Below are 23,012 nucleotides of genomic sequence, written 5' to 3' on the forward strand. Positions count from 1 at the left end.
TAGCCTGTCTCCGTTAACACTAGGGATGGAATGACACTTCTGAAATACAGGGGATGTGGATAAAACAACATGATCAACAATAGACATTTTGTTTACAAGAAATGACCATTCAAAGATTCCTTCCACGTGTTTCAGATTGGTCTCCTTTTTTAAAGACGGCTCACATATTGGACTAGTATTTTAAAACAGTAGAGGATATTATGCATATGTACTATGTAGTTCAGCACTCCAAACCAATTTAGATGTCAGCATGTGGATTATTCACAAAGGCTTTATTTATAAAAAAAACTGTTGCGGTTGCAAAAAAAAAAAAGCAAGCACACAACATTTCATATCTTCCCAGGAAACGGGTGAAAAATGGCAACTGACTCCATCGTCCTAGATAGAGCCGAAAGCTACAGACACTTTGGCCAATATGCAGAGCAAGGAACAGCATACATCCAGAATCAAAGCCTGAAGTCAGACAAAAACTGTTTGTTGCTATGATCGAGGGCCAAAAAGACATTACTCTTGCCGTGGTCATTGTACAGTGCAACCCCACAGCATAGGGTGGTTAAAAAAATAAAAGGAAAACTGCAAGACAGAACAGCTCATTGTTAAATGCAAAGTATCACAAAGTAGGAAATCACCCTTGTAATAGTGCAGTACCTGAAGATAAACAGTTTCTATAAAATCACATTAACTGGAACACAATGAGATTTCTAAAGCCCCAATTCAACTATTCAGAAGATACAGACTTTTGAAATGTATAATACTTAAGTTTCATTAAGTTTGAGCTCACAAATGAAACGGAACACTAAAAAAAAAGACAGAAAGGAACAAAAAAAAAAAAATCAAGCTTTAATTTCAATACCAACTGAACAGCAGTGAGGCTTCTGGTTTATGAGTCAAATTCAGGGAAGCACCTATTACAGTGATTTCCATTCAGCAAAAAGACTACATTTAAATAAAACTGTTCAGTTTCAAAAAAGCATCTTTAGAGAACAGCAAAAAAATGTGTTTTGGCATGCTGTAAAGACAAAAAGATTACTTTCAAATAAAATAGGTGACAAAATCAAAGTCACGCAATTGATTACAATGAAAAATAACTTCAGCCTTTCAAACACTCGTGATTTATACGCCTTTATCAAACCTATTTTGAAAATTAGGAATTGTTTCTGTACAAGGGTTACACAACATTTATAAACCATTAAAAAAAGTGGTACGTTTGAACATTTTTAAAAATCTCTTTACACAATGACCCCCCCCCTGTATGCAATCAATTTGGGAGCAAAAACAAAACCTGACAGACATTATAAAAAACACAAACTGGCACTTTGGATAAGGCTGCTTTAACTACAGACAATTGAAAATAAAAAGGAATGGGTGTTCAGTTTGGTATTCAGTTACAAAAAACTACTCCAGTAAGAAATTGTACATCAATTAGGTTTTTTTTTTTTTGTCCCCCTTTCCAAAATATAAATTTCACTGCACTAAACATTCAGACAGTCTGCCTTTTGGGTTTAATACCACTGTTGGACTCTGACACAGATTGTAGATGTTCATTAAAGGTACTATCGACAATAACTTTATAGGCAAGCAATTAAAGTGGTCTAAAGTCAGCCCCTGAGATAATGCCACATACTATAGCAACTATCTGGCTTTGCACATCAGGCTACTGCACTAATTCAAATGTATCAAGTTGTGTAAGTGAGTGTTGGCCAGCGTGCTCTCCTAGTTCGTTACCTTTTTAAACATCCTGCAGTAGTAATAAACAAAAAGGCAAGCACTGTAAACCTGTAACACTTACAAGAACCTTCCACAGAAGACTGCACAACACAAATAAATCTAAGCAAAACATGTTATTTTCTGGAAATATCCTGTTATAAAACAAAACAAAAAATAAAAAATGAAGGCCAGGCTTGTGGAAGGCAAACAGTTTGGCTCAGAACACGGTGAAATAACAATTAAGGTTTGAACGTTCCAGCCACTTCAATTTCATTTGAGGATTCAGCAGTCACCGGCTCAGTAACCCATACAAATAGATCTGTGCTCTGCCACTGCCCTGCTCGCTCTTTTTTTGGGAACAATTTCCTATCCACCAACCCCACCCCTACATACTTAACCGTTCTCCTAAAATCCTCAATTAACATTGGTTAGTCATTAAAACAAATTACTCAATCTTGGTGTTAACAATGTAACCGCAAAAGGAAAATAAAATGAGAAAGAGTGAGAGACAGAGAAAGAGAGCGAGAGACGGGGGTGGTTTTTGCTATGAAAAAAAGTGGTCTTGTTGCAGCATTGAGTCTGACAGCAACCTGTTTATTCCCATTATGTGCTGTAGACTTGCAACCCCCCCTCTCCTTCTACCCCCACAAACAATTGTTTAAAAGGTTGTTAATTAAAAAGGAATAAAAACAAGGAGTCCCAGTGAGCATCACTGTAGCATAAGCTGCTTGAGGTTGTCGTGCAGGATGGTGTCCTTGACGTCGCGGAATACCAGGCGAATGTTCTCTGTGTTAATGGCGGTGGTGAAGTGGTGGTACAGCGGCTTCTGCTGCTGATCTCGGCGCTTGTTGCGGAAACACTCCACCAAGAATTTCTGGATGTCAGCCAGATTGTGGGGCTCCCCCTCATACTCAGGGAAGTAGTCCTTGATGGCGACGACTTGAACTTTCTGCTCAAGCAAGTCCGTCTTGTTTAGGAAGAGAATGATGGAGACGTTGCTGAAGACGCGGTTGTTGACTATTGTCTCGAAAATGTTTAGGGACTCGGTGAGGCGGTTGGTCTGCCGATCCTCCATCAGCACCTGGTCGAACTCGCTGGACGACACGAGGAACAGGATGGACGTGACGCTGTCGAAGCACTCGAACCACCGCTTCCTCTCCGACCGCTGCCCGCCCACGTCCACCATTATGAAGGGAACGTTCTTGATCTCAAAGTCATACTCGTGGATTCCCTTGGTGGGTTTTCGCGCCAGCAGGATATCTTGCTGACTTGGGAGATAGCCCTGAGAAGGAATGGAAAAATACACATTATAAACCAAATAAGACACAATGCAACACACGAGTGTTGGAGAATGTTTAAAGTTTGTTATAAGCCCATACCAATCCCTGATTTTAATTTAACTGCAGTGGATTCAGGAAGTTCTGCAGATTACTTATTCCCCCCCAAAAATGCCAATTTCCACCCACATTTGAACCTGCATGTATTTTAATTACAGAAAAAATAAACGGCTAATACAAGAAGAAATATTTAATACTAACTTCAGCAAGCCACAAATCTGACATTCCTTCACCAGTGACACATTCAACCACAACACAGTTGAACATTATGTTAATGAAATACACTAGCCAAAACACTGCTTGAGTTTTACCTCAAGTTTCTTGGTTACATCTAGAACAACTTTTCATTTATCAGCACTGACTGGCAGTGAACACGACACAGTTTATCCTCCTCCAACAAAGCACATAACCACAATGGAGTGGAAACTTACTCAAACTAGCAACTGAAGACTCACTCAAGGACAGAATTTGAACTTCATTCAAAAAGTCAACACACCATGGTGTACAACAATGTTTGAACAATGGGTCAGTATCAATCTATGATGCACAATATTCAAAAATAAACCTACCAATACAAGCCGGTACAAACTGTAAAAGGCAAATCCTGGGTATATCCTTTGTGAGTATTTAAAACTGCATTGTGGTAGCTTGAATTAATCTTTCTTTGCATTTCAACACATGAAACCAAGGATTCACATTATATTTAAAAACTGACTTCAATTTGTCCCCCGTATATTTTACTTGGTAAAAGGGACTCTGCTAGCTTTTGGCGTTTTACAGTAAAAGACCATTATCCATAGACTGAACAGCAGAGCATGGAGTTCCGTATGGGGGAAAAAAAGCAAATAAAAAACTAACAAATATGAATTACAAAATGCTTTCCAATAATGTACTATTCAGCAGAAGCAGTTATGCTTCAATGGAAGAGAACTAGGGATTGTAATGTAAACAGGAAGCAGAAATGCTTACTTGGTAATACAATATAAACCTACAGTCAATTACCATCACCAAAATGGACTGAGCAAAATAATCTTAAATGGAGCTTGTCCCAATAGAAGAAAACCGTCACATTTAAAAGGACTGGCCTTAATAGTAAGGTGGGCTTAAATCTGTCGTTTGGGTTAACAGAAAACTGTTTTATGAAATTCATCAACATGAATAAACAAAGCCCAATATGGGTCTAACTTCAGGCATTGTACAGTACATTTGTTTAGAAACAGCTTAGCTGAACGCCTCAACATTTTCACTATTAGTAGCTCACTAAAACAACTCCAGCGACCCCCCACCACATTCAATGAGTAAATCCAGAAAGCCCCCTCACCGAGGAGAACGGTCTGTAGTTACTCTAGACATTTATGAGAAAACATAGTAAACCTTATAAACCAGACTAGATCTGATCCAATTATCACTTTTTATTTAAGAAATTATTTTTCCATCTTGCTTTAATTAAAAAAAAAAAAAAAAAAATGTACAGAAACATGGGCATTTGACTGCAAGTCTTAGTATCACACTTTATGTATTTCCTAAGAGTATCTGGAGTATCTCCCAAGATGCAGAGGAGTACATCAAGCAAATCAAGCCTCCAACTTATCAGAGCCATTATGAAAGAATGTTTCCTTTATCAGAACTCCTGAACGTGCAGTTTACTTTTGACAAGGGTGTTGTCTCAAAGTGGGCTCATAAAATTAACCTTCACAAATAAAAGGACACTGAAATTTGTTTGTAGTGTCTGAATTCATAGTGCTTCAGTTAAAGGTACCAGTTTCACCTACAATGACAGCCATTTCCTCTGCTAGCAATATTAAATATGGAGCAAGATGACATTTGTCCTACATACAATAGAACCTATTTATTGAGCCGTTTAAAATAAATGAATAATTAAAAAATAGGTAACGTCTGACAAACCTGAGGGCTGTGAATTTGCAGCACACGTTTCCAGCCATTCACCTACCTGCACTGCTCAACTTGTAGCATTACACTACTGACCACATCAGGAGGTTTGAATACATTTACAAATACTGTTCATAACGGTTAGGTTTTATCTAGTCAAATGTTTTTTCCATATTCTCTATCCAGTCTAAGATTAAATCTTCTTCTAAATACCAGAGTGACTATTATATCCTGTAATTAAATAATCAGACAGCAAGCTGCTTCTACTTTGATCTCCTGCTCCTAAACGAGAGCTAGGAGGAACAATATTGTTTAATGAAGCATGTACCGGGCACACTTAACACCTTAAAAAAGCATCCCCATACCAGACATGTTTTTGCTTTTAAAATCAATAGTTCTTTTGTTTCTGCAGGGTCAGATACACTGCAAACAACCTTTAGGCACTAAAGCTTTCAAAAGTGAAATTGCATTTTTTTTTTTCATACCACGAGACCTTACCTCAGCTTAGTCTCTAGTCACTGTTTTCCATATAATACAGCTCATTTATTGAGTTATGATAATTTGTATTGTTAGTTTGCTTTACAAAATTACATGTATTATCTCAGCATCACCATCCTGCAAAAGGGAGCTACAGTTTGTTTACAAATACCTGCACCACTTCATAGCTAAATATGTGGGTGTGGTAATTAGCCATGTGCTTTTCAAAGAGTTAATACCTAAGGCTGGGGACATGCCAAATTTTTCACTATCGATATATCGTTCTCCAAAAAAGCAGATGTATTGATTTAGATGTTATGAAAAGGGTATTAAAAAAATAAATAAATGCAGTAATACACGTGGAGCTGTGGATTACTGTGTAACACTGCTAGTAACGTTTTAAAAACTATTATGCAGATTACATCTGTTTAAGCATAGTATGCCATTAACGTTAATAAATATATATATATATTATATATTCTATATATATATATATATTATATATATATATATATATATATATATATATATATATATATATATAAAAATATTTATTTTTATCCGTTTGTACCAGTTAGGGGCTCAAAGCAAAACACAAAAAAACAAAAAGTTGTTTAAATCCACAAGTCAGAGTAACAATCAGTCAAGAGAAAAAAAAAAAAAAAAAAAAAATTAAAAAAGTTATTTAGTAACAAGAGTGTTGTCCATGGCTTACATTTTAATAGTATTAAAGGAACACGACAGTGTCCACATTTTGCAAAATATAAGCGATGACTGGCACTTGCTTACAATCTGCCCAGCATCACTGAATACCTGCTCACTAGGGACTGACGTTGGCAGCATGCTTAATATTTCTAACCCAAGAGACAACTTTTGGAATGATCTTGGTTGTTTTTACTCATTTTTACTCCTGGCTAGTTCAGATATACATGCAGATTTTGTTTGAAGATTTGTAGGGTGCCATATCATTAAACAGTCATGCAGATTAGTTGTGTTACCAGAGTATCCCAAGCATTACTTTCTCACCGTCTTACTTTAGATAATAATTGCCAAACATCAGAAGGCATTGTATTTGTTGCTTGGTTGATACAGTATTTAATTTTAACACAATGGTCTTAACTTGCTAACTTTGAAGGCTCCTGCACAGATGCAATCCCATCGGGCTGGGCAGAGGGGAGAAGGCGAGCTCATTCGCATGCAGATTCAGCGAGTCAGACTCATGGGCAGCAGAGAAGCTCTGCGCTTAATGCAAAAAGTAATTGCCGATTTCAAATTTAATTAATTCCTTTTGCTTAAACCCTTTACACAAAAATGATACAGACGCTTCAGCCTTAGCGTATATTAAATTTAATCTGGGAGGACTGTAGTAATTAACCCTCTACACTAGGTGTCCCAACAGCAGCAAATCATAAGCCGGACAGTTATTTAGCTTCACTACCTGAAACATTTTTATACATCTCTATCTAAGCAGGGGGCCAGACCCCTTTAGATATGAAAATCCACACCTAGGCAGCCCCTGTATTAGTAGGAATATAGATCACATTCGCGAACACAGGAGCACTGAAGATTTTTATTTTGCTGCTGGTAAAAAGACATGCTCCCTCCCAATTGAAGTAGCAAAAAAAAAAAAAAAAAAAAAAAATGTACAAGAAATGGAGTGCTCTGGCAACAAGCCATAAAACCAGCCAAACAGGTTTGTTCCATTCCTCTTATAGCGTGGATCACTTAACGATAGGGGTGCTATGAACAAGAGAGTATTAAAAAAGTAGACTAAACAAAGAAAGCAGACAAATGGTTAGGATTATGATACAGTCTTGTTTGTTTAAGGTAGGCAACATGGTTGCTAAATCATAATTTTGTCCACTTTTGGTAATACTCATTGGGCCAATTGTTGGATTTTTTTTAAATCAAAATTAGGTAGGTTTAGGTTTCTATGTAATGTTAGACAAAGGAGGAGGGGATACTTTTTATTGGACTAAGCAATTATTGTTATAAATGCAATACAAAAATGTACAAGTAGTGCAAATCCACATATATCATATACCTCTCTCTCTCTCTCTCTCTCTCTCTCTCATTGCCTTAATATAATGCAGGGTTTAACTGTGGATTTCCTGGACCTGGGAATAATTTAATCTGGGGATTTCTTTACCATTTCAAGGGACACTTCTGCAATATGCTCTTCATGTTAAATATAAAAATAAACCAGAACTTACCGGCTTTGCAAGCGTATCCAGATTGTCCAAGAAATATTTTACGGATTCACCCTGCAGAGAACAAACAAAATGGATTAATAAACAGCCATAGGCTAGGTCCTTCGAAAAATTTGACTGAAAAAACCTGTTTGATCAAATATGTAGTTTATTATATATTTACTGGTATAGCTCAACTAGTTAAACTAAAATAACTTAATTCTTAAAGCCCATAAAGTTCAACCACTTTGTTAATTAGTTTTCAGATGCTTTTAAGGAGACCCATTTAGACAAAGTAATTGACTTTAAAAGGAATAATCAACTAAATGGTTGCTGCAGCTTAACAGCTGGAAATTAATTTATGTAACTGCATTTCCAAGAATTTATTTTTGAAAGACATTCATTTTCTTGCTGAATGTGTTTTATATAAAAACTTATTTGGTTGTGTATGACATTACATTCCAGGGGTCCGTCTGCAACGATTCACAAATCGCAAGCATCTCGCAAATAAACTGGTTTTCATTAAACTTTCGCAACATTGCCAATTTTCACCAGAAACCTGCGACTACCAGGCAGAAGCAGCAAGTAGCAAATGTTATTAAATACAACCAAAAGTACAGATTTATTATGATAACAGCATTATTTGGGCATATTGCCTTGCAGCAATTACGTGGATGATAATAATCAATGAAATGTGTAAAATAAATGTTAAACACAAACGTGACACAAATAAATAAAATGGACCAAACTCAAGGTGACAAAAATAGTGACAAACACCTCCTCCTCACTTCTAGGTAACTACCTAAAATAGGCCCGCCAGTTCCTCAGATCAAGGAAACAAAAACCACTTTCCTCAGTATGGCTCAGCTACAGTTCACCACAGCAATAACCAAGCTTTGTTGCAGCAGCCACCTCCATGTTATTATCTGCCCCACAAGTTTAAATAATGAGGCTAAAATGCAGCTTGATTATCAGGCATGCCTCTAATAGATTAATAAAAGTGTCATGGTAGCGAGTGTGCTTGGCCGACTACATACGTTTCAACTAAAAGCCCCTTTTCAGCTGTGTAGAAAGAACTGCAGTTTACTTTTTTTCACAGCTGAAGGGCTTTCTGTATGTATGTATAACTTCAAAGTACAGCCTTCAACTGTCAACAGTGAGGTATTGTTGTTTCCCTCAATCAACTTTAGTTTTTTTCATCTCCCTTTTTCCTTTATTCTGCTTGCTAGATCTATCCATTTCTTATTTCAGCTACTGTTCTTTGCTCCTCCACAACAGTGTTTACTGCAGTGCTCATCTGCAACTTTTTTTTTTTTGCTTTGTGACAAACTTTGCTGACTAGAACAGATGTGTTAATCAGCCATTAATAATTGTATCTTTCTATTAAAAAAATAAAAAATAAATAATAATAATAATAGCTTTCCTTTGCAACCCTGCCATTGGGGAATTTACCCAATCTGTCACTTTGCCTTAAAATTGATTACCAGGTTACTGATTTCACGCATTGCAAAATTGTAAAAAAACAGGACTGCCACCTTTATGAAACACACGCAGCGACAACGCAACCTCATTGCAATTGCAGGTCTTCTATGAAACAGGCTGCAGAATTTTACTAGGAAACCTCCCAAAATATAATTGAACATTGCCAACTCTAGCTGTAACCCAATGCCTGCATGCAACACATTTCAATAGATAGAGATTTCAATTATAAAAAAAAAAAAAAAAAAAAAAAACTGCAGTTTTTTTATTAATGGGATCTATACTAAGAATGGATCCATGTTTTAATTTATAGATACCGGATTTCTCTCTCTATAAAACCAAGTCAGGAATAAAAATCTGACCCACAGATTCAAAGTATGTCACTCATGGATGAACAGTAACAAAACTGCCTCGGACAAGCCTTCACTTTCAAAATCTACCCAAGTACCAAGGCAGGATATGAAGTCAATTAAGGCCGATTACAGCATTTGTTTGGTCGCTTCCCCTCAGCTTTGAGTCAGACTTCCTGAAAACTAAAAGCAGGAACACAAAAATATGAATTCAAGATATGGGCCTTAACTAGATTTTGTATGCCACGATACAAGAGAACCCATGAAAAATGTGTAGGTAGTGGCCCCTTTATTTAAAATAAAGCCTTTATTACTAAAAAAAAAGAAAAAAAAAAAAAACAAGAGCTTTCAAAAAACCTGTGAAACTCCACCGAATATGTGATTCTATAGATACAGTACTGGTAAACCCCTTGCAATGTGCGTCCTAGAAGTGCGTCAACAACACATCTCTAAAATCAACAAACAGGCACACTATCGCATTTCCTCCCCTCGTGCTTCCTGTATTCATCTCCATCTTGTACAAACGGAAGTCAAAACCTGACAGAAGCGTGCTGCCCTGCCTTTAGCTCAGCTCTCTTGCTTCTAACAAAAACATGTTCATACAGCAGCCTCCGAACTGCATGCTGTCACAAAGGACCCTGCAAACTCTGACCTTTTTATTCAGTGCAATGTTCTTCACTTTGCTCATTTATAAGCCACTGTTTCAAATGGTTGCTTGCTCAGTATCATTTCCTTTCTGGTTTCCTTTCAGCTCATTACATTATTTAGAAATCTGAGTTTCCCCATTGCCTATCTTTAAAAGGAGCTGTAGGTAAAGAAACACAGCATAGCGTGGGGGGGTGGGGTATATTTATACCTAATAGCACGTTTAATGCCCCATCATCTCTATACCGATTGTGGAAGTACCCATTCTTCTACACACAAACTGAAATCAGCTATCTTCTATTAATTAACCCGATGATATAGTGCTGTATACAAGAGGCAATACACATTTTTAACCTGTTAATTTGGATTTTGAAATGCCCCAAGGTGATAAACATTTAAAACACACTCGATGAAAAACACAAATACTGGATTTAGAAATGTAGCTCATCGTTTTTGAGCCCTGGTTCTGAACACTTGTGTGCCTTCTTAACTTAATGTTAATCTGCAATAATGTGTTTACATACCAGATGGATTATTTTTTCTTTTTTTAAAGGAACATCACAGAAAGCGGATAATCACAGTTAAGTGTGAAATCTTTCTGCTTCCTTCCCCCGAGACCCCACTGAAAACCTAGGCAAGTGGGAGTTGCAGTTTATTTTATTTTTTTACGTATCTAAAAAACATCTCTTAAAAGGTCACAGAATGACAAGACTGTGTGCATGTGTGAATTAACATTTCTGTTGTAAGCTGTTTCTGCATCCTAATAAGAGAATATACTACTAACTAAAGACTAATTGGGTTTAAGACTTATATTCTCTTTGAAGAAAATGGACTTGCTATCAGTGTACTGGGTATTTTTTGCTGAAAAGAAATCAGTCAGAACAAGAGTGAAAAGAATAAAGCACGCAACTGCAAGATTAAAATGCAAACAGGATCAGTGATTAGCAATTAACATAATTTGTTACATCTGTTTGAAATAAATAAATAAATGTTTTAATTTCTTACTCTCAATACCCTTAGTCATTCTGAATGTTAAACACAAGCTTTCAGACCTCTCAAAATGTCACAGCTACACTGTATTCAAACTGAACCCGCCACTGGGAACCGTACCAAACAGCTATTGGTTAGAAAGCTGATAGTAAACCAAGTCTTCTGTTCGTTGGAACTGCAATGCTACAATAATGCAGGTGATTGAGACTGGATAAAGTAGGACAGTAAGAAAAAAAAGAAAACACTGCTTAACAGGTTTGAAATTGTTGAATTTGCTGAAATACATGTCAGACGCTATGCTGAAAACAGTGTACATGACTGGAGACGAAACAAAGACAAACTTAATTACCAAAGAAACACGCAGAGGAGGAAAGTGTTAATGGCCAGATGTAGAAAACATTTTGGTTTGAAGGGTGTACTTTGAATGACTAATGCATACTGTAACTTGTTCTACATTTCAATGCAACATAATAGTACAATTAAAGTTATGGTTCTGATTAACAATATAAACGAATACAATGAATTTGTAAGCGCCAGTGCAGCGGGAACTAATGTCCAAGTGAGGTCTTGGAAAGAAATGTTCAGTAAAGCAAAGATATGTTCTTGAACTTGTTTGGGTACTTTAAGCAAAAATAAAATACTTGTAGTTTAATACAGATGTGCTGTAACACTTGATTTTACGTTCTGTTAATTATTACTTTTAACATTTTGAAAAACAGTTTCTAGCAGTTTAACCAAAAACATAAAAACTCAAAAAACATTAAGGAATAAAATGTTGCAAATAAGGCTTATTTCGAAATATCAAGTCATCGGTGTTGAGCATGTTAGGGAAAAAAAAAATCTACTGTAAAAAAAGTATTTCACACACAAAATAGGTGTTTTCCTAAAACTGAAGTCTCAAAAAAGGAGGGAGTGACTTATGCCAGTAAGACCTACAGTTGTTTACGGTATAACCTTCTCCTGCTGCAAGTACGGTAGGTACAGCAGCATCCTATTAGACTAGTGATTTGGTGGCACGGAGGAGGAAAGGAGAACAAGCCTGTGACTTTAAAAACTACCTTTCCAGAACAAACTGAAAACGAGGCCTGCTTTCTGACAGAACACACTGAAGGATAAACTAAGGGAGGAAGTTTAACAAACCATTAGTGATCTGTTAATGTAATTTGCTTTCTCCATTTTAAACTTTTTGGAGTTAATGATCTTGTCAATAACTATACCATTACCACAGAGTTGCCCACAGTACACAATGGGGGAGGTGGATGCCACAAAGACCACTGTAACTCATGATCGTTACTGAGCAACAGGATAATGCTTCTCTAGGCATAATCAATCATCCTTTTTGCAGGAGTGCTTCGGACCATTTTTCGATGCACACCAGTTAATGTGATCCTGTACTACATTGTGCATGGTAAAACAGTCCCAGGTATACACATTAAGTATTGCCCAAAGAGGTAAGACCCACATTCACGGAGGAAAAACAGCTTTCAATTTTCAATAAAACTAGCCTTGCTTGTCCTGTGGTAAGCCTTACAAATCATATGTCAAAATAAGCTTAAGGTAGTCTGATTCCAATCAGCCAACCCCAAAAAATACCAAAATAGAAGTTCTTGAACTTGTATTTGTAAGCATCCACACCCACCACATCTTGAGTTATACTGAAACACATGACTGCCCTTCTGCACTGTACTTTCACTTCTATTTTAGTAGGCGAGCAGCCATTGCTAAGTTGACACTTGGGATTTCCATCTTATCTAGATCGCAGGAAGCATTGTTGCTTCAAAATGTGGGTGAAAAGTTGGGTCATAGGTTTATTGATCAAGCAGTTTTTATTTATTTTGTCAACATTTGTGGCTCCAGGCACTGAATAACACTGGCCAAGAAAAATAAAAAATTCTACTAAATTTAGTACTGGTACTAGGCTATAATGTATATGCATTATTTCCATAACTTATTTAAGATCTTGAACTGTTTTTCAAAAAGTTCAGGGTTGAAACTGTTCAGTTGCATTTCCACCTGCATGAAACAGTGAAACCACACCTAGGCATCCATCAAGTTTTACTAGTCTACAATGATCACTATGTACAAGATGTAGAACTACAGAATTATTTAGCACTTCCACCTACACTATTGAGGAAACAAGCTCCTACTGTATAGGAGCTGCCGGCACCATATTTTTCAGTCAAAGGGAATGCAAAAAACGCAGTGCCTTCTGTTGTGATTGGCCCACGCTTTAAAGCCTGTTCTCAATCAGGGGTGGACCATTCACACTTCCTTCTACAGTGTGCAAGGATGGGCACTGCTTCCTGTTATTCCTCTCCTGCTTCACAGTAGCCAAGAAAGACTTCAATCCACCCAAAAACAACAACAGACACCTAGCAGCGCACTAAACCAATCAAGTGCCTTCCTTGACACTACGTGGGGTAGCAGTAGCCTTTTAATGCAGTCCAGAAGAGATTGGGTGTGGGACCAAGCTTAAACCATTAACTGATCCCCATATTCACAATTAAACACCTAAATATGTGACAGCATCAATTTAACTTCTCAAATGACACATCTGTTACATCAGCCACACCATCAGGCCATGGTAAGGTACTATTAAATACGTTCAACTACAAAATTAACTTGTGACTTCACAACCAACCGGATAACGTCACCCCCAGACAAGCAAAATGTTGTCAGTGAAAGAACTGCCGAAGGAAACACTTTTTGCCTGATCTTTGCAGCTCAGGGCATCATCAGGACTGAAACAGTGTTTTTGAGCCTCTGGGGAATAGGCATGTGGTCGAGTCTCACTATGGAAATGGATAAATATGCATTCAGCATTGACATGTCATGAATAAGCTTCCTCATATTCAATCTACTTGATGTATACAGGACAGTAAGACACAGCCATGACTAACTTGACCACAAAGGCATCTGTGCTCATGTCACACTAGACCTCAATGCCTAGAATCCACTGTGTTAAAGGAGATAAACACTTGTTTGTAAATAAAATAGATGGGAAAGCAATGTAATCTCGGGTTGGTTTTGATTGGTATATAAAACGAGCTGTCTATCAGACTGTAATCCGCCATTGCTGGAAATCACTCCTGTGATGTCACTGATTGGAGAAGGCAGTGGAAGAAGTATGTGAAGTTAGTGATTTCTCTCTTGCAAATTGTTTGAAAAATGTCACATTTTATCATGAGATAGATTCAGAGCTTTGTAACTGCGACTTACCGATAATGATTTTGTACAATATTATAACAAAGTAATTTACATACAATTTTACACGTAGCTTTTAACATTAGTTGTCCAGTTTCCAAATGTCAATAGTATTTAGTAGTAAAGTAAATACACTTGGCATCAGTGACCTGGAGCCGGTGGTGCTATGGGATATAAAAACAGGATTGGATCCCGGCTCATTTTTAGCCAGATCATGAAAAGGTGGTTTGTGTACAAAGTTTTTTTCAGATATTTGAACAGCACTTGCGATAACTAGGTAGAAGGAGTATGCAAGCATATTTAGGTTTTCACATAAAGTGACAATAAAGATTCAAGAGGTGGACAAGAGGAGGACTTAGCGGTGTTGTTTCTTGAGAAAGAAACTATACCAAAGGAGAAAAAATTATAAAACTTAAATAAAAATAATATTAATAATTAATGTTAACTTATCGTTTAATTTAAAACATTGAAGCTGTTATGTACTTTTTAATACCTATGAAGGTGGGTTACTATAACAGTACTAATGGAATACATACGAGAATTGTGAAACGCATAAATACAAACACAGGATAGCTGCAACTACAAGAGTGTTTTGAGTGGGAAATGTGATCTTTAGCACTTGATGAAATAGCGAGAGACTGTACTTCTGCCTAACTGCATTAAAATAACTTAATGTACCATTTGCAGCATGCAAAAGCTAATAGAATTAAATGAAAAAATAAGCAGTGCAGAATGTAGAGGCAAACAGCATTGTAAAATTGCAAATCAATAAGATAAGAGACAAACTAACATGCAATTAACCCCTGCCCCACACCTTAATCCACAACAGCCACTGGCATTTCAAAGATTAAGGATCTTAACATAATAAATCCGTGGTTCAAATAAATAAATAATTAACTACTGTTAAGGGTCCAAGGATACCCAAGTACCAAATTGACTAATGTGTATGAAACAATTTCCAGCCGCTTCCATCAAAGATATCCATTGTTGGTAAACTGCAGAACTAAGCACTTCCTAATTGCTATACATCGCAAAGCTTGTCGTCACAAATGGTAGTTCAATTTGCGGTTGAATTTAATACTTGCATAAGTTATAAATCCAAATATAAATAAGGAATCTGTGCCGAAAATAGAATAAATTGTCAGTAGGTAGAGGAAGTTACTTTTAGGGAAGATACTCCAACTATATATATTTTTGCAGCTCATGAGTCAGTTTCACAGCAAGCCATTACACTTTTTGTTTTACTTCCCATTAAAGGCTACAGATATCCTATAGGCCTATCCCAGACTCTACTGCTTAAACAATGTCAATTAATTAAAAAAAAAAAAAAAAAAAAGTGTTCTGACAGTACAACTTTGTATTGACACATACTGTAAACTGTAACAGTTGACTTGTATATCTTTAAAGCAATAGACCAAGCAGAAATAGGACCAATCACCCCTGGTAAAATCATGAAAGGCGATGTCTTAGAACAATGTAAAATAACCTATTTGAATGCATCATTATGACTACAGAGCCACTATTCTCTTGATTTAGTCTAATCCCCAATGCTAGTGTAACATGAAACACAGTGATTACAGTTTCACAGTGACCTATTTTACACTACTTTTTCAGATAGGCACATTGAGGCACAAGAGATTATATTCTAGGTTGCAAATAGTAGTCATATTTTGAGCAAGGAGACTTGCCCTCCCAGTTTTTAACTCTAAACAGAAGCCCACTGTACCTTTTGTGCTATCTTTCGTATTTACAAGCTACAAGAAATGCAATCTGTCCCTTCTCACAGGCCAGAGAGAATTCCTATGCATGTCAAAAGGAAAGTTCAGTCTTTCTCCACCCACAATCGATCAAGGTTTGCAGCCATCCTTGAAGCTTGGTAGCCCAACTGCTTTTCTTGAAAAACATACAATCTGCACAGTGAAAAAACTATCCCCATGGAAGCCACAGAATGTGGGTTTACTGTACAACAGGAGCAGTGAGATACAATCAGAAAGAATAGCATAGCATGTGTGGAATGTGCTTTTTTGTATGACATCTATTTAGGCCACGCCCATAATGGGATACACTGAATGGCTTCAACGTTATTTTAGCTATTGTAGTTAAAAACTGAATCTGTTACAAATGGACAGTCTTATTTCCATTTCCACTTTAAGATTTATCATTTAAATAGGAGACCCATTGCTCTAAAATGTCTTCAATGCCGTCTGAACGATTTTCACTCATGTAAAAACAGAAGGTTTCTCAGTTTAAGAGTTTATAAAAATAAACAGACTTTGGAGCAAGGCCAGATTGAGTGCAGAGTTTGAGGGGCAAAGTCAGCAGAGCTGCATGTACGTGTACCTACAATACAGACATAAGAAAGGCAGGGAGATTTAGGGAAAGCCTTAGTCTTCCCCAATGCAAGGATGCCATGAATTGTACCTCAAACCAAAAACACTTGTTAATGTTTTGTATACTTGAAAGTTGCTTATTGGAATACCAATCCTCCACCCAGAGCAGCAGCAGCAGCTCCTCTCAATGAGAATAGCTTTTCAGTGCTGTCCTAGAAACAGCCGAACTCACTATTGCACTTGGGAGTATTAAAAAAGGTATTGATTAAAAAAAATGATTTCATATCCTGTGTCTTACCAACTGGAACTCTCGTCTCCTGTCGTAGGCATTCTGTATCCCAGTGTCCCCCCACAGGGCTCGGATGGACGGCAGATAGTTCATGAAGATCTCGGTTTCCACCAGTCCCTGGGCCACCATCGGCGACCTGGTGTCGAATGCCATCATCTTCTCTCCATGTGTTTGATTAGATGGGTCACCCCAGGGGATATGCAGCTTTTCTCTGGCATCCACCAGTACTCTAATCCCTTAAAAGACAAAACAAGTATACATTACACAGTGCTCCCACTCTTCAGCAGAAAAACACACATATACCACGTAACAGTAAACCTTAAACCGCCAGCACTCAGTACATCGCAAGTACATTGCTAACTGATAAAATACCAGCATAGTGTACCTGAGAAATCTAATTTACACTTCACTGATGGGCAAGGTTAACCAGCATGACAATAGGCCACCATGTACATATCCATTTGCAACCAACACCCGCAGCTGTTTTTGGTCATCACGCCAATGGAAACAAGCAACCAGTGCTTAAAGATCAGTAAGTGCTCAGAGAAAATAAATCACAACCAAAAACCAAATGCCCATGTGGAAATTATTTATAACTGCCTCAACAGGTAAAAATAAACACTGACAACATTTTCCAGGAATTAGTACTACATAACCAGTGAATAAAATTAAAGACCACACTTGACTTGAACAACAAATACATTATAAAATTGCACCCTCAATAAATAAGGTGTAATGTTTACCTATCCCAAGACCTTGTCAAGGCTCTGCATTTCTGCAAAAAGGTAACTTGTCCTACAAACAAAAGGATTGCATGGGTATGCACAAGCTACATAGAATTTTAACAAACACAAAAAAACCAACCACATAAACAAGTAAAACACAGGATAAAATTTCAAACTGTGGAACAAATTCTTAGAGAATTAGTCTAATGCCAACTTTCTTTTATATAAAGAATAACTACAACAGCCAAAATACACAGGAAATGATCCGAATTGCAATTCACACAGATTGATACAATTATTCTATTGCCTCCATTTATATCCTGCAATGTATCACACCGCTGAACAGAAGATTTGAGGCTCTTGCGTTGGTAACAATTTAGACTTGATCAGTACAAACAGGGGCATGTGACGTCACAGTGCATGCTTCCTCTCTCCTTCGATACCACATCAATGTAGCACTTCCGTCACAAACCCAGAGGAATACGAGGCACTTCCCAAGTGTTACCTGGAGCCACGTAACATTCATAAATATCGGTAGTAACCAATTTGTGTAGATAACCATTAAACACGCCCTGGTAGCAGTCACACCAAGCTAGAAGCACTGTCCATTCCTGTGTGTACATTTACTAAATGTCACACACTAAGGGTGTGTATGCACACATGTGTTACAGTATCAGGTACAGAATCAATTTAGTTTAAAAGACATAGTCAATAGAAAAGTTTTCATGATTACACAGTATTCTCAATAGAATTCAGAAAACAATGGATTCTTTACAGACTGGGATTAGACCAAGGTTTTCCTTTAGTTAAATTGGGATGCAGTGTTTCCAGAAAAACTGAAAATGCAAGTTATTTAGAATGTCTTGTAGACCAAAAGAAACTTCGTATTGTTTTCTTCATCAGTATGGGGCCAGCCTTTGCATACTATGCTGAACTGTGGCGTCAAGTAACAGTGCTAGAGTGTAAATATTTAGCCTGACAGTACAATAGAGCCACTCCACTGTTCTCGCTTCTCTTGTTTCAGACCAGTTTGTGCCTAGACGCAACTAAATTGTGCTTTATAAGCATTAACCCATTTACAGTGGGTTAACTGTCTGGGTCTTTGGTATAGCATATTAAACATGTCTTGTGCTGGTTTGTTTAAAATATAAATAATTTATGGATATTGGTCAGAATTGCTTGGAGGTGGGATCTAACAGCTATTCAAAAATAGGTACTGTGTTTCCATTAATTAGCAATGACAATCATGTTCAATGTCTGATCATTTAATTTATGATCAAGAATTGCCGTGGGATTTAACTAAATTCAAAATACCCTATAGCCATTTTAAGATAAACCCAGACAATTCCAACAAATGCTACATAAAACTACAAAATGTATTTTACAATTCATACAATAGTTCTGCTAACAGTTTTGTGGCGCTGACTGTAAAACTGGTCCATCTCCATTTTTTAAATAATGCCTGAACAAAACATTGAGTGTAATTCTACTCTCTATTAAAACTAAGACACCAATACTTGGTACTTTGAGAACACATTGTGGTTTCAAATCGATCTTTGGTGGCAAAGCTGAAATTTTCCAGCAGTGCCATTGTCAATGAAAGTGTAACTTTTAAAGCGGGAATAAGTAAACTGGTTGATCAAAATGGGGTTGCTAAAGAATATTAAATCATTTTACAACATTTATAAAATCTAAAGTGGGTGGGCTTGCTAGAGACTGTGTGCAAATCTTTTATAAAAACAAACAAACAAAAATGACAAACAAAATCTAACCTAAAGAAAGAATGTCCTGTGATCCAACAGAAAGAAAAAGATACAACTTCTGCTCTGCTAGTCCAGGAAATCTCCCCTTATGACTTTCAATAACTGGTGCAATCCCCCATGGAAACAAACACACATACATTATATTTATATATCGTAACTTTACTGCCCATTCCACTGTTGGAAAAAACAAAACAAAGATCATGGTTTATTTGCTCCTTCCATCTTACTGACTGCAGAACTAACTTTTTAGTGCTATGCATTTGCATTACTGTAATTCTATCTACTGTTACTAATAATATTAAAATGATATTCCCTGGAGAAAACAAATCTTCCTGTCAAATTGTTGGAACAGATGTGAATGAAGGAAGATGACATAGCTCTGCTGCTGGTTTTGTTTTATACTGACAGTGTAATAAGTTGAATACAACATTGCCTCTTGGAATCCTATTGTATTTTAGTGTGTGAGGGTGGGGGTCTTAAACTAGCTACTTTTGTGGCCGACTAAATTGTGTATATTGTTAGTCATTCTGTCACGCAAAGCTTGGTCACAAGACTACAAAATGTCACCGTTTTTACCAAATTACTACACCTTTTATATAGGCTTAGTTTATTACCAAATGCCTAAAAGCTCTAGTCTCAATTCAATAAGTTTGTGTCAATGTTTGATTAAAAAGCACAAACACCCCCCCCCCCCCCCAAAAAAAAAAAAAAAAAACAAAAAAAAAAAAACAACCACTATTGACAATGGACAAGGCAAATACTCACTGATGGGTTCTTTCCTACCACAAAGATGGTATTTTTAGTGAACCGTTTTCCGTTTCTGAGGTAACGGAGGAAGTTAGTAACTTACAAACTACTGCTTTAATCACAAACAAAAGCCCCCCTCACGCGAAACTGCTCTGTAACTCTGAAAACGCAGACCGCAGCGCCAAACTTCATAAACCATTACCTTTGTTCAATTTCAAAAACAATACCTTCAAAATCACTACACTTTAATAAAACCAAGCAATTTCTGGCTATTTACAACCATCTTCACTGCAAATAGTTACGTTATGTAACTACGAACATGTATCGTGTGTACTGCCTTAATAGTTTTTTTTTTTTTTCTCGTGTTCTACAAGTAACTTTCTTCCACTTGCCCGCGACGTTATACAAAGATAACCCCGCCAAACACTTATTCACGTTCAGATTGAATAAAATAATAACAATTTTAAACAATGAAATATAAAAATAAATACATTAAAAACAACTAGCGCCCAAAACTCCCCCTTCCTAATCTTAACAGTATACCAAAAAATAACATGGGCGTTTCTTCGGACGGGACAGAGATATGGTGATGCCCTAGCTACAACAGAAGTTTGATCCACTTAAACTAAAAGTTTGTAGGTTTCGCAGTTTAAAAACAATTTTCCGTTTACGATAACCACCAAGCTAACCGGAATTAAAGTCGTTTCTTTCTCGACTTTACCTTTAATAATATTGCTGTAAATGGTAGCCCGGAAATCTTCCTTGGCCTGCTGATCGAAGTCCTGGCCGTGGATGATGCGCATCTGCTTGAGGAAAGTCGACTTGCCGCTCTCGCCGGCTCCGAGCAGTAATATCTTTACCAGTCGCTTCACGTAGGTTTTATCCCGGGAAATGCACTTGTCGATCTCCTTAGATATTCTGATCTGTTCTGCCTCGACGCTGTTGAGCAAGCAGTTCGGGAAACAAACCGATAAGACGGACCGGGACGGCAGGAAATCCGCCATCTTTGAACCAACTTCATCGATACAGCAGGGAGAGAAGGGGCGCGCTCTCGGGCCGGGCGGGGCACTATAGCGGGAGGGGGACGAGCACGGCGCGCTACGTGACTTCTGTGCTTGGAATGGTCAGGCTGCCTAAAATAATCAATAAATAAACAAATAAACAAAAACAAACAAAAAAATAATAATAATAAAAAGACAACGACGATGCAGTCGGTTTAATTGGGTGATGACACGCATTTTAAAGCGAGAGTAACACATGTATTTTCTGAATAAAACATGTATTGTTTTTGTTACTCTAAAAAAAAAAAAAAAAAAAAAACTTTTAGACTTGACCTCTTGCCCCGAACTATAACAAAAAGATGGCAAATATATTTGGATGTTCAACATCATGTATATAAAAGTTAAAAAAAAAACATATAGCATCAGATAGCATCTCTATGAGGAGACTTCATATTGTATACGCACGACCTGGCAGTGAGATGTACGATTTAAATCGTTATCTGTCTTTGAGTTTTATTGTGACAATATAATCGTAAATCTCGAAAAACTACTCACTTCTAAATCTTTTGTAGTCATGTTTGTATTACTTTAGTATAAATACATGTTAATTTGGAGTCATATGTTGTTTTTTTCTGACTTTATGTGAACGAAAAGACACACATTTGCCCGTTTTCCCATTGGAAATAGTGATATTTTGAAATATCACTGTCCTGGTCACAAAAGCAAAGCTTGTGAGGAATAATAACCATTTTCTATACTTTTGAGGCATAAGCAATTAGGAAATAACACTTACTGCCCAGGAACAAAAATTGTGTTACATAGTGTAATCACATTTGTGTTAAGGTTTCCTTCCCTCCTTAAATGCAAGGTGTTGTGATACATCCAACATCATCAACCCCTTAATCCTCTTACAGGGTCTCGGTGAGCCGGAGCCTAACCCGGCAGACACAGTGCGCAAGGCGGAGCTACACCCTGGACGGGACGCCAGTCCATCGCAGGACGGACGGACGGACACACACACACACACACACACACAGGGCAATTTAGAGTGACCAATCAGCCTGAACAGCTTGTCTTTGGACTGTGGGAGGAAACCCACGCAAACATGGTCGAGCACATCTAAACGCCACACAGACAGACCCTTAGGCGGGAATCAAACCCAGGACCATGACCTCACCGTGGCGCCCTGTTGTGTTACAACGGTGGTGAATATTTGAAATGAATGTAACACATATTATAATCAGGAAACTAATCTTAAAGAACGTTACTTAAGATCTAGTACCAAGGAGACACCAGCGAGGGCTTACCAGCAGTAATTGGCCTGACTGAAGGAAAGTTTAAACCAGCTGTGAGCAGACAGAAGAACAGACTCACAAAACACAATGTGAATTGGCTTCACTCCAAGTCGTTGTTGATTTCTGGAAAAAATATGGCTAAGGCACTATATACTGCCCAAGGAGTACATATGTTACAGCCAAAGACCGAAAATCAATACTGTCACTGACAAGCCGATGCTGTCATTGGCCGTTGCCCGGCCACTGACGTCAATAGCTGCTGATTTTGGGTGATGTTGTTTTCTTAACATAAATGTAAAGTACTTCGGACATTAACCGGCCATTATCAACAATTCCCAGGGAATCTTTGGTAATGTGTGTAACCATGCCGATCTGTAGCAAATACCTGGTAACGTGGGCCAATAATCGTTCCACCTACTGTCTGTTATTTTTAGCAGCAGTAAGTCTGGCCAGGCAACACTTTTTTTTTTTTTTTTAAGAAAAAGGTACACCGCCACCGTTGTTGAATGACTCTGTCGGTGGCTTCCGAGTTACACCTTTCAGCCACACTGCTCCAGATCTCTTGCCTTCAAGGGAAAGCCATAGGCTGCAGCC

General features: G+C 37.5%; 1 protein-coding gene across 1 annotated transcript; it reads right to left on the reverse strand.

Moving 5' to 3' along the window:
* Window positions 1-1,109: 1,109 nt before the first annotated feature.
* LOC121296219 (guanine nucleotide-binding protein subunit alpha-13-like) lies at window positions 1,110-21,168 on the reverse strand. The gene is made up of 4 exons (XM_041221532.1): window positions 20,844-21,168; window positions 16,897-17,123; window positions 7,625-7,675; window positions 1,110-2,989 (listed from the first exon to the last, which is right to left on the reverse strand). Exons 1-4 carry the CDS (start codon window positions 21,124-21,126, stop codon window positions 2,417-2,419), a joined length of 1,134 nt encoding a protein of 377 aa, XP_041077466.1. The 5' UTR covers window positions 21,127-21,168; the 3' UTR covers window positions 1,110-2,416.
* Between the last annotated feature and the right edge of the window lie 1,844 nt (window positions 21,169-23,012).

This window comes from Polyodon spathula, chromosome 21 (assembly GCF_017654505.1).
Source record: "Polyodon spathula isolate WHYD16114869_AA chromosome 21, ASM1765450v1, whole genome shotgun sequence".
NCBI classification, from domain to species: domain Eukaryota; kingdom Metazoa; phylum Chordata; class Actinopteri; order Acipenseriformes; family Polyodontidae; genus Polyodon; species Polyodon spathula.

What these genes read in the sequence shown, in the direction of transcription:
- LOC121296219 (XM_041221532.1), bottom strand. Translation starts at nt 21,126, where the DNA reads ATGGCGGATTTCCTGCCGTCCCGGTCCGTCTTATCGGTTTGTTTCCCG. An exon ending in GGAGACGAGAGTTCCAGTTG is followed by an intron (nt 7,676 to 16,896) that starts GTAAGACACAGG and finishes TGTTCTCTGCAG; the next exon opens with GGTGAATCCGTAAAATATTT. An exon ending in TGGATACGCTTGCAAAGCCG is followed by an intron (nt 2,990 to 7,624) that starts GTAAGTTCTGGT and finishes ATTCCTTCTCAG; the next exon opens with GGCTATCTCCCAAGTCAGCA.